The sequence below is a fragment of the Rattus norvegicus genome, chromosome 6, assembly GCF_036323735.1.
Source record: "Rattus norvegicus strain BN/NHsdMcwi chromosome 6, GRCr8, whole genome shotgun sequence".
In the NCBI taxonomy this organism is placed as follows: Eukaryota; Metazoa; Chordata; class Mammalia; order Rodentia; family Muridae; genus Rattus; species Rattus norvegicus.
This window is the reverse complement of record NC_086024.1, coordinates 82,520,931-82,540,102: the sequence shown is the minus strand read 5'-3', so window position 1 is coordinate 82,540,102 and position 19,172 is coordinate 82,520,931. Positions and strand designations below refer to the sequence as shown.

The 19,172-nt window shown below is 40.3% G+C and overlaps 1 protein-coding gene across 11 annotated transcripts in view; it reads right to left on the bottom strand.

The window, feature by feature from the left end:
• The window catches only part of Mia2 (MIA SH3 domain ER export factor 2), a 97,739-nt gene extending 80,034 nt beyond the window's left edge, over window positions 1–17,705 (bottom strand). For 4 of the 11 annotated variants that reach the window (XM_008764679.4, XM_017594453.3, NM_001371341.1 and 1 more), the window contains exons 1-4: window positions 17,378–17,705; window positions 12,614–12,747; window positions 9,981–10,067; window positions 4,887–6,123 (exon numbers count right to left, since the gene is read on the bottom strand). In XM_008764679.4, coding sequence (XP_008762901.2) covers window positions 4,887–6,123; window positions 9,981–10,067; window positions 12,614–12,747; window positions 17,378–17,492 — 1,573 coding nt within the window. In that variant the 5' untranslated portion in view covers window positions 17,493–17,705. The remainder of the gene's footprint in view (window positions 1–4,886; window positions 6,124–9,980; window positions 10,068–12,613; window positions 12,748–17,377) is intronic. The other 7 variants (XM_017594451.3, XM_063261380.1, XM_017594452.3 and 4 more) reach the window with 3 other exon arrangements.
• Between the last annotated feature and the right edge of the window lie 1,467 nt (window positions 17,706–19,172).

The window sequence follows — 19,172 nt, the reverse complement described above, 5'->3', positions numbered from 1 at the left end:
TGCTGATATACAATAATGGTTAACAGTATTCAAAGGAATATATCCAATAATTGTACTAAAATTTATATGTGATTATAGGTGTTGTTTTTCAAAATACTGTTTTAAACTTAATTTGAAATGAGTATATGCTAAGAAGAAGGGTGAATCCATATGGTATTTTCACATTTATAGCTTGGGGATGTTATCTTCACATGACTTAAATCTAATCTTTAAGATTTGCATTAGATATGAACACGAATTTCTCTTCATTACTAACAGAATTTTAAGTCAAGCACAGCAATACCTTTTAATTATAGTTTACAAAATCATTTAAATAAGCTCTGTTGGAGGCCTTTTATAAAACAGAACTTCCCTAGTTTATCTGTATTACAAATTCCTATATATTAGTTTTTCTAAACTCAAGTCTTAGCTTTTCGCAGACCATGATTTGGGATCACAATTCCTTTTCTTATATACCCGTTCTAATTAGCACAGTTTTTATTTGTTCCTAAGTTAGTGAAGTCATCTGGAAAAAAAATAATTGGCTATAAAGCTATTTCTTTAACACTCAAGACATAGGGTCTAGGGTTTTATCTAAATCCTTATCCTTCTTTTAAGGTTTTGGATTTTAGCTTGCTTATTTGCTTCTTTGTTTTAATGCAGAGCAAATATTTTGAGCTAGAGCTAATGGGTCAAGGCTGTCAGCCCAACTACCTTGGAGTCAGGAGTTTGAGCACAGCATTTGGTGCCTGGGAAATTGAAGGCAACGTAAGACCCTGCCTCAAAGACAAGAACTAACAGGATAATCTCTACACTCCGGAGGCAGAGGCAACTGCAGCTCTGTGAGATCAAAGCTAGCCGGGTCTAATAGTGGGCCCAGGTCAGCCAGGAGTACAAGGTTAGACCCTGTCTCAACAAACAAACACATAAAAACATAATAAAAACATCAAATATTAAAGTAATAAATGGTGGGAGCTATAACTCAATGGTAAAGTGCAAGCCAAATGAGCCCGGGTTCAACTTTTATTTGTAGTTTTTGGGGTTTTTTTTTTTTTCTTTTTTTTTTTTTTTCGGAGCTGGGGACCGAACCCAGGGCCTTGCGCTTGATAGGCAAGCGCTCTACCACTGAGCTAAATCCCCAACCCTGGGTTCAACTTTTAATCACACACCCTGCTTTGTTTATGAGTGGAATATCTACTTCCTGAAACTTAAAAGAATTTCTGAATATTTTCATCATCAGAGTTTGTCGAAACTGCTTATAATTTGTACTTGACTAGTTGTCTTGGGCTCATTCTTTCTCTCTTTCTCTCTCTCTCTCTCTCTCTCTCTCTCTCTCTCTCTCTCTCTCTTTGGATATTGTAAGATAAGGTCTCATACAGCCCAGGCTAGCCTTACATTTGTTTGACCCCACATATCTGTAGCTTAAGTTGGCCTTGAACTCCTGATACTCTTACCTCCAACTCCAATTGCCAAGGTTGCAGGGGCAACTGGTGGGGAGAGGGAGGAGACATCACTATGCCCAGTGTGTCAAGCTTTCTTCTTTAGAAAATTTACCAGAATTGCTTTTTGAAATGATAAATAAAATTTAAAACACTAATTTTTCAAGATTTTTTGAAATCAAAAAGGTAATCTGTGACAAATTTTTATATATAGATCTTTTGAACAGTAAATAATTGTATTGAAGATTAGGCATAATCTGTCAGGACTCTCATTTTACATGAATGCTTTCTTCTCTTGAAAGTATTTTTTTCATCTATATTTGACAGTTTTATGCAAATATATACATTATGAACCTATTTACCCTGTCTCAGTTTTTTGGTTTTTTTTTTTTCTTTTTTTTTTTTTTTTTTTTTTTTGGAGCTGGGGACCGAACCCAGGGCCTTGCGCTTGCTAGGCAAGTGCTCTACCACTGAGCTAAATCCCCAACCCCCTCAGTTTTTTTTTTAAATCATGTATGTTTCTAGATTTGATGCAAATATGTTTCCTTCTGACTTCTCAGTATATTTGGCTAGTTCTGAAAAGTTTTCTGTCACTCTAGAAACAAGTTATCTCTGTATTATTGATCAATATTTTCTGAAGGTTTTAAAAAATCTTTTATTTTTATTTATGTATACGTATGTGTGTCTTCTTCTCTATAAGTACATGCAGGATCCCAAGAGTCCAAACGACTGCCGTATCACCTGAAATTGGAGTTCTAACTGAACTGCCCAGTGTGGGTGCTGTGAACTGAACTCAGGGCCCCAGAACAGTATCAAGCGCTCTTTTTCTTTCTTTCTTTCTTTTTTTTTTTTTTTTTTTTTTTTTTTTGGAGCTGGGGACTGAACCCAGGGCCTTGCGCTTGCTAGGCAAGCACTCTACCACTGAGCCAAATCCCCAACCCGCATCAAGCACTCTTAACCACTGAGCCATCTCTCCAATCCTTTTCTGGTTTCTGATCTATCCATCACAAGCAACACAATATGGCTGAGAGCAGCACAATTCAGATCTTCACTTAACATACAACCCATGAGGTCAGGTATGGTGCAAGCCTTTAATCCAAGCACTTAGGAGCCTGGTCTACAAAGCAAGTCCAGGATAGCCAAGACTATTACACAAAAAAACCCAGAAGAAGAAGGGAGAGGAGGAGGGGAGGAGGGGGAAGAGGAGGAGGAAGAAGAAGAGGAGGAGAAAAAGAAGAAAGGAGAAACTAAAAAAAAAAAATGTGAGAGGTTTTGTTGTTGTTCTGTGGTTGTTTGTTTGTTGAAACAGAGTTTTTGTGTGTAGTCCTGGCTATCCTGGAACTCACTATGTAGACCAGGCTGGCCTCCATCTCACAGAGATCCACCTGTCCCTGTCTCTGCCTCCAAGTGCAGGGATAAAGGTATGCAGCACCACAACTGGCTCAACTCATGTGGTTTTAATCACAGAAGTGGTTAATAGATGGGCATCTAAATAGAAGCGTTTATTCTTTTTTTTTTAATTGTTTTAAGGATTTATTTTTATTTACATGAGTACACTGTAGCTGTCTTCAGACACACCAGAAGAGGACATCAGATCCCATTACAAATGGTTGTGAGCCACCATGTGGTTTCCGGGAATTGAACTCAGGACCTCTGGAAGAGCAGTCAGTGCTCTTAACCTCTGAACCACCTCTTCAGCCCTTTTTTTTTTTTTTAAGGGTTTTATTTTTATTTTCTCTCTATATATTTTTTTTTATTTATGAGCACACTGTGGCTGTCTTCAGACACACCAGAAGAGGGCATCAGATCCCATTACAGGTGGTTGTGAGCCACCATGTGGTTGCTGGGAATTGAACTCAGGACCTCTGGAAGAGTAGTCAGTGCTCTTAACCCCTGAGCCATCTCTCCAGCCGCGTTTATTCTGATATTCCCCCACTGTGTGGTCCTCTGGTGCACTCTCAGAAATAAGAAAATTGAAAATCTTTTGTAATTTTGTGATTAAAAAATTTAGTATCTTGTTTTTATTTTATATATCTAAGTTTTTGTATGCTTGCATATATGTGTGCCACATACATGACTGGTGCCTACAGAGGCCAAATAAAGCATTGTATTCCCTGGAACTGGAGTTCTGGGTGACTGTGAGCCATATTGTGGATTCTGGGAATTGACCTAGAGAATCAGCAAGTGTTCTTAACTCTTGAGCCGTCTTCCTAACCCTACATGAAGTTCTCTAGGGCCTAGTACATTTAGAGAACACCTTTGTCATAGTGCTTCTCAGGAAGACAAAACAAAATATAACTGCAGATAGAATAAAATATTGTTTAAGAATCAAAACTAGCGGGATTGGGGATTTGGCTCAGTGGTAGAGCGCTTGCCTAGCAAGCGCAAGGCCCTGGGTTCGTTCCCTGCTCCAAAAAAAAAAAAAAGAATCAAAACTAGCTGGGTGTGGTAAAGCTCCCTTTCTCTCCCAGTGCTGAGACAAAGGCAGGCACATCTGTGAGATCAAGGTCAGCCTCATCTACATAATGAGACCTTGCCTCAAAATAAATCTAGACTATTGAATTATTGAGGTTGCCTTTAGCTTAGGTTTCAAAGAAAACAATGCATGTATGATTCTATCAGGAATGCCTAAAAACTGATCATCAGTAAGTGAAATCTTTATCTACCACAATGAAAAGTCAGCAGACATTGGATAAAATAAATTAATCAAAGTAATATGATATAAAGATTTTATTTACAAAAATAAGAGGAAAAAGCCCTAAATGGACTTCAAAAACAAAAGCAAAAAGAAAAAAAAAAAAAAGAAAACAAACCTAAGACCAATGGGACAAAGGTGAGACTAAAGATAGAACAGAAATTGCTGTCACTTTAAAAGGCCTTGACCATATTTATACTTTTAATTCTATTTACATACTATGGTTCTCTGGTAATTAAAATATACTATAAATATCTTAAAATTTTAGCAGAACACCAAGACAGTGCTAATCATTCTTTTCCTTAGGTTTTATTTTATAAGTTCCAGAGTAAACCAAACTCTTGGTAAGAATAGCTCTTGTTGGCCATTGACTATTTTCAAAAACACGGATTTTTTTCTTTTTAGAGCATGTATTTATTTGGGTGTGTGTGAGTGTGTGCAAATGGGAGCCTGAATTGCCATCTTTGGTTGTCCTCCTCTTTACTGAAGCAGGATTTCTCAGTGAACCTGGAGTTCCACAGTTCCAGCTTGGCTGTTAGCCAGCTTTGCCCTGTAATCCTCTCTGCCTCCTGGGTGCTGCGGTCACAAGCTACCACCATGCCTGCCCTGCTTGATATGTGTTTGGGGAGAATGCCAGTTCATCCTTATGTCTCCCCGCCAGATCCTGAATCCCCTGAGCCATCTCCCAGTGCCAGCATGAATTTTTTCATCTGACTTGTACTTAGAAAATAAATTATCTTAACAAATATGTCGATAAGTCTTTTCATACTAACCTGACAGACTGTATCTGCTCCTCGACATCATGGAATCTCTCATGCTACCGGTGGGAGAATTTTCAGTGAGAAGTTCTTCAGTTTTGTCACTTCCTACTATGTCATCTTCATCTAGCCTCTGTTTGGAAAATGGTAATTCTGTGTCCTCCGGGCGATTCTGGAAGCCCCAAGGATTATCAAAGAACTTCTTCAGATACTGCATAGAACCAGAATCATCTATCTTCTCCAAGGTGCTTTCCTTGCCTGTTTGGTCTTCTGTTTTCCTTTTTTGTTCCTTTTCAGGGTCGAAGTCATTTTTTGTAGGATGTTTGAGGTCATCTACCTCACCGTCTTCGTTTTCCCCGTTGTCTGAAATAATTTTGTCTTCATCGGCATTTGTAAAGCCTAGCATACCAAAACCAAAGTAAAACCAGCTTGGACTGAGAACGGAGCTATCATTGACAACTGTATCTTCCTTGACTGTTGATGTTTCTCTGCATGGAGCTGGAGCATCTTCATCCGGTGAGACAGGACTGGGAACATCTTGTAATGGCAGATGACTTTCTTCAGACAATGGCTCAAGTTCGGCACCCTCATTTCCAAAACCTAAATAACTTGTAAATCCACCACCAAACCAGCCAGAGGCTTTCGGATTGGGTGCACTCTCCGACCCAGATGCCAGGTCAAACTGTTCCTCTGGCGCTGAACTGAATTCTGATGTCTCCGAATCAAACTGTGATTTTGGCTCTTGCTCAAGTTCCCCTTGGGGCTCGCCATCATGTAGTTTCTCCAGGTCACTCTCCTCTTCTAGTGTTAATTTTCTGCTCTGAAATGAGCTTTCTTGTGTGGGTTCTGTATCTGGTTCAAAAGTCTTCTCTTCAGCTTCTTCTATCCCCAGGCCAAACCATCCTTGCCTTTCCGGCGTACTGAGGGATGGCAAGGCTTGGTCGGGGTCTGGAGTGTAATCCTGCTCCCCTGTGCCCTCGCTTGCAGTCCCTTCCCAGTCCTTCCACTTACTGGAAAACCTAAAATCCTCAGCAGCTTCTGATGCTGAAATTTGGTCTTCCGGCAAAGACCCTTCAGAAGCTTCATAAAAGTCGTGTTCTGGCTGAAAATCATCTTCATATATGTTATAGTGTTGGTCTTCATCTTTTTCATATGGGTACATATGTTCTTCACCATCATCATCACTGATAAACTCACTCTGTTCACTTCCAAATATGTAGCCTTCTCCAAGAAGGCACAGAAAGTCAGACTCCTAAAGACAAAAAAAAAAAAAAAATCATCAATGTCTCCCCCTGAATATTTTAAGAGGGAGGACTATATCCAGATGTGTTGTTTCACACCTATAATCCCAGCATGTTGGACACTGTGTAGGGAGGATTGTGAATTGAGACCAGCTCATCTGTATAGAAAGACTTTACCTTGGACTGGAGAATGGCTCTGCAGTTAGGAGCACTTGCTGCTTTCCCAGAGGACCTGAGCTCACTTGCTGCCTAAAACGTCAGTCCCAGAGCATCCAACCCCCTTTTCTTTCCTCCCAAAGCAACTGTATACATGTGGCATACATGTTCACAGATACACACAATGATGTGTAAATAAAAGTAAGTGTTTTTTTTTAAAAAGACTTACGCGTTTATTTCAAAAGGTAAAGTAAAGGATGACTTTAATTTTCCCAGAAATATACAACTAACTAGCTTAACCCCAGAGCACAAAGTAAAATCGGGTCTCAGAATCTCAGATAAATGCACCACAACTCACCTCTAAGGGTTAATGATATAGACGTAAAATCCTTAGAGTATGCTTCATTTGTTATCAAATATTTGAGAGGCGTAGATTACTTAATTGCATATCCCACAGATCAGTTGGGATGAGAGAGCACACACAGCTTCACCTCCTGAGAGTACCCAGGCGAGTGGATGCATCTGTGCAGCGGTCTGAGAGCATGGGCTATGTACATTAAATGTCTTCCCCCAAAAGCATACATTGGAAGCTTAGGAGATGGACCGTTATGGTCAGTGATTAGGTCATGATGTCAGTGTGGATGGATACAAACTGTTACCATAGGAGTGGGTGTGTCATTCCAGACAGGATTCTTCATCAAGGGATAGGCTCACCTCTAGCTCTGTTAAGCCGATTCCCACTCTCTTTCTTTCTGTCACAGAGTCATATAACAAGAATGTCCTCACCAAATGTCAGCAGTTGAGGGTAAACTTCCTAGCTTTCGTGGTTTGAATAAGAATGGTCCCTGTAGACTCATATATTTGAATTGTCCATTAGGTAAAAGTGCCTATCAACTAACTGTAGAAACTCACATAGTAGAAGGACAAAATCAACCCCAGCAAGTTGACCTCTGACCTCAACACACACATATACACACACATCTGCATATACAGGTGCACATGCCTGAAATGTGTATTTGAGCTCATGTATATCATGATGTTCATGTGGAGATGAGTGGGTTCTCTCCTTCCACTTTCTCATGAGTTCCAGGGATCAAACTCAGGCTGTCACACTTTATGGCAAGCTCTGTCACTGATGGTGCCCTCTTGCTGGCTCCCAGTTTTTTAAAACTGCAAACTAATTATATCATTTCCCCAATCTATATACAGTAGTAGTTGGCACACAAAAAAGACACACTGTAACTGCATCTAATTTGGTGAGTTTAGAGAAATCCACTGCTGTTGCCATCACAACAGTCTAGGGCAGCAGTTCTCATCCTTTGGGTCACGACCCCTTTGTGGGCTGAACAAATCCTTTTATAGGGGTTAGGTATTAGATATCCTGCGTATCGGATATTTACATTATGATTCATCGCAGTAGCAAAATCACAGTTGTGAAGGAACAATGAGATAATTCTATGATTGGGAGTCATTACAACATGAGGAACTGTATTAAAAAGGTCACAGCGTTGGGAAGGTTAGAAGCAGTGATCTAGGAGGATACCTGAGAGGCACTAATGTTTTAAGCTGGGGCATAAAGGGTAAGAGGAAAGTGCTAGATGAAAGGGGTGTGGGGTGCTCTCCCAGAGAAAGAGCCCCTTCAAGTCCCTGGGCTAGTAAAGAATTGGCACATCTAAGGGCAGTCAGTCCAAAAGTCAGTCTGTCCCGGGGGTAGGGGTGTTATGAAGAAGAGTGACACAGACAGGAAGAGCAGCGAGAACAGGACCTGGGAGGCCAGGATGGATTGGGTCTAGGCTGTACGCTAGGTTCAATAAAAATTAACAGAAGAAGTGATCTGGCCTGATCTTCTGGGCTGGTTTTAATAAGATCATTGCAGTTCAAAGGATCAACATGCAATCAAGCAGCTAGAGAGCTACTGCATCCCAGTCAAGAGAGGACCATGACTGGCTACTGACCCAGATCCATGAGTAAAGGCTGTGAAGGCCTGGGTCCAATCCCTACAAGGGTGGAGGGAGAGAATTGAGTCTACAAAGCTGTCCTCTGATCTGCACAGGCTCTCCATGGCAATGCACTCTTGCCCTCAAGGTGCACACTAATGCCCAGTGATGATAACATAAGATTGTGACGAAGAGAGATAGATGGTTATGCCTAGGATAAGGTCTACAAGAGTGAAACTACAGAGAAGAGGATATGCTACAGATAAAGTGCACAAAAGTGACCAGAGCCAAGTACCCTGCAGCAAGTGGACAGCTAATCCCAGTGCCAACAACAGATAGCATGTGGGAGCAAACAGTTTCATTTCACCATGTCCTGACTCGTGGTAAACCTGGAATCCGAATTAAAGTGGCAAGCCAAATTCATATATTAAAATATCACTTTCTGACGCCTTTATTTTTTTTAAGATATATTTATTTAATGTACATGAGTACACTGTAGCTGTCTTCAGACACACCAGAAGAGGGCATCAAATCCCATTACAGATGTTTGTGAACCACCATGTGAGCTGAGATTTGAGCTCAGGACCTCTGGAAGAGCAGTCAGTGCTCTTAACCACTAAGCCATCTCTCCAGCCCTCTGATGCCTTTATATTCCCAAGCTCAACATGATTTGAAATTCGTTTAGAATTCCAAGGGCAGCAAGGCAGTGATGGTACATGCCTTTAATCCCAGTAGAGGCCAGTGGGATGCACATGTGTATGTACACATACACACACACATACACACATGCACACACAAAGTAAAAAGTAAAGTTAATTAAAAAAAAAAAAAAGGAATTCCAACAACAAGTAGCTGGAGAGATGGTTCGGGGTTTAAGGGCAGCAGCTGTTCTTGCAGAGGACCTAGATTCAATTTTCAGTACTCACATGGCTACTCACAGCTGTCTATAACTCCAGCTCCAGGGGGAAGGACACACTCTGCTAGCCTCTGCAGGCTCCAGGCATGCATGTGGTGCACAGACATACGTGCAGACAGACACACTCATACACATAAAATCATAACATTAATTAATTAAAAAAACAATAGCCAACGTGTTTGTACAGATGTGAGTCCTGGGAAAGGTGGAAGGAGAAACAACCTTTGGTCCTGGCAGGACAATGGTATGAGTAGCTGTGGCTAATGGTAGCTGCTGCGTCTGCTCTGTGGCCTTCGTATGCTCTACTCTCCTTCTGCCTGTCAGAGGTTGTGCTGTGTCGTGTACACTCACGACTCCTGTTTTTCAGGTGATAAAGTGTAAACATCCCTACAGCCTCAGTCAGCAGATGAGTGGGGCTTTAAACTTATACTTTCTCCAAAATTCGCACTTTTAACCACTGTACTCTTTTTGCCTATTAATTGTTCAAAAAAGAAAGTCTTTAACGGTCGTTAATTCTGTCTTATCTAATTATATTCACATGCCCAAACAATGCCAAGGACAAGTTCTTAACAATTATCACTTGCATTCACTAAAGTGAGGTACACAACCAATGAACATTTATACCAAGGAAACCATGTTTTTTGTTTGTTTTGTTTTGTTTTTTTTGTTTTGTTTTTTTTTTGTTTTTTTGTTTGTTTGTTTGCCAAAATCCTTTTTTTTTTCTTCTTTTTTTCCAGAGCTGGGGACCGAACCCAGGGCCTTGCGCTTGCTAGGCAAGTGCTCTACCACTGAGCTAAATCCCCAACCCCTTGCCAAGAACTTTTAAGCTCAATTAATTGCTGAGAATGAATTTACTCACTTTAGTTGGCATTTCGACTTCTTCAGATATGAACACCTCTTCAATCTCGACTGCATCTCTGGGAAAAAATCCAAAGTCTTTTCCTTTCTATCAAAACAAAGAACAAAGACTTTAAGGGGAAAGTGATTGAAGTAGGAATAGCTACTGGGTCTCATCTTGTCCTGGGACCTTGGCTTTTAGCTATATTAAATCACAAAACATTAACTGGCTATTAAATACCACCTAAAAATGATGAGTGGGGACTGGGCATATAATTAAGTGGTAGAGTGCTTGCTCAGGTCCTGGGTTCGAGCCCCAGTAACAAACAAAGCTACAACAGTGGGATGAACATGAGTGAAGCCCCCCTGTTTTGTTCCTTGACAGAATGACGTTAACTTAAGGGCGTGAAGAGCTGAACTGTAAAACGCCACGGTTGCAAACTTGAAAACTGTACTATATACTCCTGTTATTGTCGCTCCCTCTGTCTCCACTCTATTTCTTTTAAATATGTTTATGCATGTGTGTGCATGCATGCATGCGCATGCATGCAAGTGTATTTCAAGACAGGGTTTCTCTTTGTAGCCTTGGCTGTCCTGAAAAATCACTGTGTAGACCAGGCTGGCATCGAACCCACAGAGATCCACCTGCCTCTGCCTCCCAAGTGCTGGGATTAAAGGCATGCAGCACCACTGCGCAGCAAGACTTATATAATTTTATTTTATGTGTATGGGTGTTTTTTTCTGTAGTGCCTGTGGATACCTGAAGGGACTGTCAGATCACCTAGAACTGGAATTATGGACAGTTGTGAGTGCCATGTGGTTACTGGGAACCAGGTCTTCTGGAAGTGTAGCTCTTACCCACCGGATCATTGGTCTAGCCCATCCCCAACCCTCACCCCAGTTTTCTAGGACCTTCTTTGCCTAGGTTATGCAGATTTACACTTTAGGTCTAAGGTATCAGAAAGTAACAACTCAGGTGACAGTTCAGGAAGACAGAACTATAGCAAACTCAGTTATCAAGATGTCACTTTCAAGAAAGGGATTTAGACTTCCAGAGTGGCAGATGGATTTCTCAAGGTAGTTAAGGTCCATGTGTCACCAAGGAACGATGCAGTTCCTTTTGGCTTTTCTGGGCCATCGTGGTAACAGATGTCTTGACCCAGTTCAAATACATCTAGGATGTTCCCCATGAGTGAAATCAGCATTCAACCGCTCAGAGCCCCTCTTATTCCTACAAAGTTCTTCAATGGTTATGAGCACAGACTAACCATCTCTACTTCTGCTTAGCCAAAACGCAGAGAAGCAATTAGATTAAGCATTTAAGGTACCAAAAGTTACATGACCTTTCCCAAGGTTTTATCCGTTAAACACTGTTTTATGTAGAATTATAATTTTCGTACTTAGTAAACAAAAAATCAAAATTGTTTTCTTTGCTTTTTATGACATATACTCGGTCATTTTCTTACACCTGTGTCAGATTTCTGTGATGCATTCAAGACAGAGACGGGTATTTTAAAACCATTCTAGGCAATAAGGAGAAATCAAATCTGGCGTGGCAAAGGTTCAGTTACATATCCCCTTGTGGGAAGAGGAAGGTTTCAAATACAGTCTGCACCGTCAGACGGGCAGTACCGCACACCACCAGCAACATCAACACTCAGGAGGACCGGGCATTCAGACTCATCCCCAGCTACAGACAACGGGAGTTTATGGATGACCTAAGCCACATGAAACTGTCTCAAAACTGAAGTTGTTCATTCAGACAGTGATCACAGAGGCTACATTACAGAAGAATCTGATGTACACACAGTATGGGAACTATGTGAAAGGCTATCCAGCTGGCCACATCTATTCAGATTGGAAGTAAACTCATCTATCATAGCTTGCCAACATTATAAATCATAATACACACCAGAGATATAAATCTTTTCAACTGAAAACATGAATTATTATTCCAACAGATAGTCTGGGCTTCTTTTACTTTGGGCAAATAAAAGGATCTCCCAGTTATTATTTTATTTTCCATGAAAAATTATATGCCTCTTTTCCCTACCATACCAACCTTTCTGCTGACCTTACCAGCACACCTCGGTCCTCTCTCTTTTCAGACAGACATGCTTTGGAATCTGACAGACTAACTTCCTAGTCTCTCTCGAACTTGGCCACTGACAGTACAGAGAAATGCTGTGGTTGCCATGAAATATGCCAGCACTCCTAACAACCTTCTTAATAAACATGACCTCTAAGCTGAAAATTATGTGTTATGTAAAAAATAATTGCAATGCACTCCTTTAGTCCTCCATCTCAGGCTATCTCAAGCTGTCTTCCTCAAAAACCTCTTCTCCAGGAATTTTAGAGCAATCACTAAGTGCGATTGTCTGTCTTTTGCACCCCGGATAGTCTGTAGCTTGCTATATAAATCAGGCTGGCTCTGTACTACCAGAGACCCACCACTTCTGCCTCTCAAGGGTTTGAATTAAAGGCATGCATGTGATCATTTTTTTTTTGTTTGCTCAAATATGATGAGGGTGTTAGTGTTTATACAGAGCTTTGGAGTTGTTAAATAAGAGTTCCTTTCCATACTGACAGCGGGCATTCTTGTCTGAGTTGGACATTTATTCTGCATTTAGTTCTTAAAACTAAATAAATACTTACGCTTCCTGCCCACAGATCTTCTCTGTCTCCTCCGAGTTTCACATAAACAGATATCTCTTCTCCCGTAGTGAAGTTCAGGTACCGACAGTCAGGTCCTGTGTGATCTCTCAGGGCTAAGACTCTGGTGATCAAAGCTATACAGACACATAAAGAAGAGCTCACACTTTAAAATGTCATTGCTGGGGTTGGGGATTTAGCTCAGTGGTAGAGTGCTTGCCTAGCAAGCGCAAGACCCTGGGTTCGGTCCCCAGCTCCGAAGAAAAGAAAAAGGAAAAAAAATAAATAAAATGTCATTGCTTCTCATTTACTTATGTATAGACAAAGTCTTGCTGTGTATCCCAGACTGGCCCCAAACTTAAAATCTCCCTGCTTCAGCTTCTCCTGCTGCTGCGCCGAGATTATAGATATATACACCACCATAACATTGGACTTCTCCATCTATTTTGCCTTTCTTCAATCCATCCTTTAAATTCTGAAATGAGAGGTAGGGCTGATGGCTCACATTTGCAGTCACAGCACTCATTAAGCTGAGAACGATCCCAAGAGTTTGATACATTTCTGTAACAATAACGATGATGATCATAGTTGAAATCCTAGCTTACTAATATTGGTTAAGTTCTCAAAAACTAAAACAGACTTTCCACTGTATACAAATTCAAGCCCAGATTTTTTGGCATAGTATTGAAGATTATTATTCATAACCTGATCCCAGTTACCTATTTTACCTATTTTTTAAACTTAAATTGTGTGTGTGTGTGTGTGTGTGTGTGTGTGTGTGTGTGTGTGTGTGTGTTGCACATGTCCAAATACAACTTTTGGGAGTCAGTTCTCTCCTTCTGTCCTGTGAATCTTGGTTATCAAACTCAGGTTTTCAGGCAGCAAAAGCCTTTACCCTCTGACTCATCGCACAGGCTCTCCCTTATTTCATTTTACATTTTAAAGATGTTTTTTATTAAATTTTTACTTTATCTTATGTGTTTGAGTGTTTTGCTTACATGTATGTATGTGCACTGTATGTAAGCCGGGTGCTGGTGAAGTCCAGAGAGGGTGGTTGTCAGCTGCCACGTGGGTACTGGGAACTGAACCTGGATCCTCTGGAGAAGCAGTGAGCATGCTTAACTTCAGATTGCCCTCTGAAGTCCCTGCCCTTCCCTATTTTAAGCAATCGCTCCTTCACACAGATTCAAGGCTCGCACACATTCCAGCTTGCAAATCTGCTGTTCTTGGAATAAAGCACGACTGTTCTCAGGTGTGTAGGAAACGCTGGCTTTCTTTCTGGTACCTTTACACTTCCAAATTATATTTTCATTCTGTTGAGTCCTCAGTGCACATCTATAGGGTAAATCACGCCATTTCTTTGTAACGATTGAGCCTTTAGCTAAGGTTTAGGGGGCTGATCATATAGCTCTGGGTGCCTAGCTCTGCCCTGAGATTTGTTTTCCTGCAACATTGCGGTCCTCCTAAGCTTCTATTTCTATTCTCCCCTCAGTCCAGAAAAAACCCACCTCTCTTCAAGCTTAACTCATATGCTGTTCTGTCTGAGTCTGAACCCAGCATCACCTGTCATTATTACAGTTTCATCACACTTGTTCCTCCATGATTTGTTTTGTCATTATTAAATAAGATGAAGATTCCTACAGAGAAGGAAATCACTTACATTTCATTTTATTGCTTTTAAAATGCATTGTATTAAAACACATACCTCCAGAGACATAGTAGGCCCTCAATAACTGAGTAAATCATGTATGACTGATTCATCCCTTCAATGCCTGAAGTAACATGCAATCACATAATTATTGTGGTACTAATGTGTAAAATTTTAAAACATACTGGTTAAATCCTTCAATAACAGTCAAAATTGCATTATAAGTTAATACAAAGTGGGAAAGAATAGTCCCTGCAAAGTACCATAACTTCTCTACATATTGAATGACTTTTTCAAAAGGTTAAGAGAAAAGGATTACGCGTAAAAATATCACTTGTGAAATCTTTACATTTCAGCTACTCATATTTCGCATTTTGAAACGCTGTCTTCTGGACATGATTGTTGCACTCACAAATTCAAGCAACTGTGGTTGCCTACCAAAGACTTCCGCAAGATCAAGCCATTGACATTCCAGAACAGATTGGGGAGGGGCTCACAAGTCCCCACAGCTATCGAAGGAGCAACTGAGTCCATCGCTCCCAACAGAGAATCATTTTCTCCACACCCACACGGTTCTTCAAAACTATCTGAAACTCCAACTCCAAGAGGGCTCCAATGTCTTCTTATGGCATCTGCCACCATCAGGCACGCATGTGGCATGCAGACATACATGCAGACAAAATACTCACACACAACAGCACTTGGGAGGCAGAAGCAGGCAGAGCTCTGAGTTCATGGCCAGCCAGGTTTACAGAGTGAGTTCAAGGACAACCAGGGCTGCACGAAGAAACTCTGAGGGCAAAAACACTCACATATAAAATAAATAAATTTTCAAAAAGAACGTTATTTTAAAAAATATTTAAAAATATATGAATTAGGAGAGAAGATGCTGCAGCACCTGTGGGTTGGAAGTGGGATATGGATAGACATGATCAGAACACATTGTTTAAAGGTATAGGGGCTGGGGATTTAGCTCAGTGGTAGAGCGCTTACCTAGGAAGCGCAAGGCCCTGGGTTCGGTCCCCAGCTCCGAAAAAAAGAACCAAAAAAAAAAAAAAAAAACAAAAAAAAACAAAACTAAAGGTATGAAGTTGCCAAAGAATGAATTAAAAATACTATGAAAATATGAAAAGCAGTTAATTGAGGAAAAATTAAAGGATTTTTACTATAAAATACCATGTTGTTGGCAGAGCATGCTGGTGCAACCCTTTAATCCCAGAACTTGGGAGGCAGGGGCGGGCAGATGTCTATGAGATTAAGGCCAGCCTGGTCTACATAAGGAGATTCAGGACAGCCCAGGCTATGTAGAGAAACAGTTTACAAAGAAAGAGAGGAAGAAAGAAAAAATGAAAGAAAGAAAAGAAAAGAAAAAACAAAAGAGAGAAAAATTAGTAAACTTAAATGTTTTAAATTGCTTCTACAAAAGGTTACAAAAATTTTTACTTATAAAAATATTACTAGGGCTGGAGAGATCACTCAGCATATGGAAACAGTGGCTGCTCTTCTAGAGGACCTGTGTTCAATTCCTAGCACCCACATTGTGGCTCATGGTCATCTGTGGCTCCAGTTTGTGGATTCAGAACTCTCCCTGGCCTCTGGGGCACCACGCACACACAATGCCTTTACATGCATGGAGGCAAACACTAATACGCATAAAATAGAGATAAACAAATCATTAAATATGCATATATGTCTTAGACATTTTTGTGTTTCATATAATAATATATTGTGTTTTAATTTACATTCTACAACATTATAAATAGTTTTCATGTTGGAAAGATAGGACTTTCAAGGAAACTCTAAGGATACAATATTTCTTTTTTCCCTGTTGTTATTGTTTTGAGACAAAGAACTCATTATGTAGACCAAGCTGGCTTGGAACTAGAGCTCTGTCTACTTCTGCCTCCTGGTACCATTATACCTGGCAGAATAAAATTAGTCTACAGTCATATGGATACCAAATAATTAAGTTCTTGGGGCTGGGGAGATGACAGAGTGGGTAAGAGCACTTAATGCTCTCTCAGCAGTAGACCCAGGTTCAGTTCTCAACACCATGTGGAAGCTCAGAACTGTTTGTAATTCACGTTCCAGGGAATCCAATGCCCTGTCCTGGATTCTGTGAGCACTAGGCACATAAGTGTTTACGAATGTTCATACATACATAAATGCATGCAGGCAAAATACCCTTATATATAAAATAAATATAAATACGTCTTTAAAGTGAATTCTTAAACAACAAACTAGAAATTAACTTCTTTTCATAGAGACTTAAGAAAGTTTAATATTAAATGTTATACATCATACACACACAAACATATTGGAATGCTTATTTTAGCATTTCTTTCTTTTTTTTTTTTTTTTTTTTTTTTTTTGGTTCTTTTTTTTTCCGGAGCTGGGGACCGAACCCAGGGCCTTGCGCTTCCTAGGTAAGCACTCTACCACTGAGCTAAATCCCCAGCCCCTATTTTAGCATTTCTTACACAATAAATTGACACAAATGATTAGCATTTGATAAAATTTGGAAACGGCTTTCAAATATGACAGTTTAAAATAAAAACATTTTGGGAGAAGCTCACGAGAATCGGAAAGTTCTGGTTGTGGAACAGAAACTGAACCATAGAGGGTTCATCAACAGTGAGTTAACAGACTGCCTGAGAGCCTTCTAAACAACTCGGTTACCTTTAAAAAAATCCAAGACAGTAAAAGGCTGATTATTTAATTTTTGGCACATGAATTAATACCATCTCTGACATATTTCTTTTTTTTTTTTCTCTTTTTCTTTTTTTTTCGGAGCTGGGGACCGAACCCAGGGCCTTGCGCTCGCTAGGCAAGCACTCTACCACTGAGCTAAATCCCCAACCTCTCTGACATATTTCTATCAGACTTCTTTTTGCCTTTAACTTTATACTTATGTTAGATTATAAGTATTAAACATATTAACCGTGTTAAATTTATAATTTGCTGCCACAAAATGCCTTGCTTCTAGAATTCCCCTTTTCCCATCAAGCTTTGCTTTATAGTTCAAATATTTCTCAATACTTTTCATCACACAAGTCCATGGTAGGATTTAATGTGATTTTAGAACTCAGCGTGAGAGGGAAGAAGAAAAGCGAACTTACTTTCACATTCCAAGTCACCACACTTTTTAAGGTGTGCCAGCAACTTTGTACCCTCCAGACACTTTGCCAGAGAAATAACCAAAAGAAGGATTCTTTGAACACTGACTTCCGCCATGCTTAAACAAGCCACCAAGGATCCTGCACCAGCGTTAGAATGCACCAGGCATGCCAGAGAGAGTTGATGCTTTAGAGTTGATGCTTCCTTCCGTAGCGAGGAAAAAGCTGAGTGTTCTTCAATCCCTTTGTAGCTACATTTTCCTCACGGTGCGCTGGCTCAGCTTCAGGAACTAACACTCTCTGGTCTCAGTCTGCAGAGTCAGTTAGCCAGATGATACCGAAGGGCTTAATAATTAACGGGGATTTTCAGCTGGACCAATGTTGTATAAAGTAGCCCGTGTGAAACCGACTCACTTAAAGGCACCTTGCGCTCAGTAGGACAGTTCTTAAGCCGCCACAAAAAAGTACTAAATCTCTGACACAGTCTTCAGACAGAAGAGTCAACGAGTACAAACCAAATATTTACTGCATGCAGATTCTAACGTCAAAAGAGAAGGTATGGAGTCAAAAAACAGTTAATAAATACCTTTACCATGAAGCCCGATGACTCGAGTTTAATATTACCTAGGACCGGGGTTGGGGATTTGGCTCAGTGGCAGAGTGCTTGCCTAGGAAGCGCAAGGCCCTGGGTTCGGTCCCCAGCCAGCTCCGAAAAAAAAAGAACAAAAAAAAAAAAAATTACCTAGGACCCACTTGGGAAAAAGTGGTAAAATGCCAAACCAGAAGGGGTAGTCTGACCTACACTCATTAACACAAACACACACACACACACACACACACACACACACACACACACACACACACACGGAGAGAGAGACAGACAGACAGACAGGGTATGTGTGTAAATAAATAATTAAATAAATGTAATTTTAAAAGTTAAATGCATAATCCAAAATGAATTTACTGTTTTTCTTTTAAAAAAAACTTCAAATATATAAATTAAACTAGAAACACTTACCATACATGTGACATTAAAAAGAAGATACGTAGTTATACAAAAAGCATCATTAATTTATGTTAAAAGCATGGTTTTGAAATAATATGAGGTTGGGGATTTAGTTCAGTGGTAGAGTGCTTGCCCAGCAAGCACAAGGCCCTGGGTTCGGTCCCCAGCTCCAAAAAAAAAAAAAAAAAAAAAAAAAAACTCCTCACTATGACCCACACAGTATCTGAAGCGCCTAGATAATGAGAATAGGTACTTGGAGTGGTCTCAACTTCATCCCAGCTCTCCAGGACAGGTGACGTTATCACCCTGATATTTGCATACGAGCCAACGTACAGACAGACTAAGCTGCCCAATGTCATGGAGTGAGTGAGGAATAAATCTAAATGTAGGTTCTGTGGTAAATCAACACACAAGCTACTGTGTGTTTTCAAGTCATCCGATGTGGAAAATTATTCCACACGTTTCAAATTACACGTGTATTTCTAAAAGGGGAGCGAAAGCGAGATGAGAGAGTTCTGAAAATGTTTCCTCAAAGAGTAGAAATTCGATCTCAGGACGTATTCTCCTTTAGAGATTTCCGTAGTAAAAGCCAGGAAACATCTGCCATTTAAAAATCAGCTATGAAAATGATTTTGTCATTTGAATGTTGCTGTTGCTTTAAAAGGATCAAAGTCCTATGTTGGGAAATTTTGTTTAAGGAACCAGATCTGAAAGTCCTTGGGTCCTAATGCAGCACATTCCACTCCAGAGCCAGACAGAAATAAAACAAACAGCCATTGCACCTGTACCGTA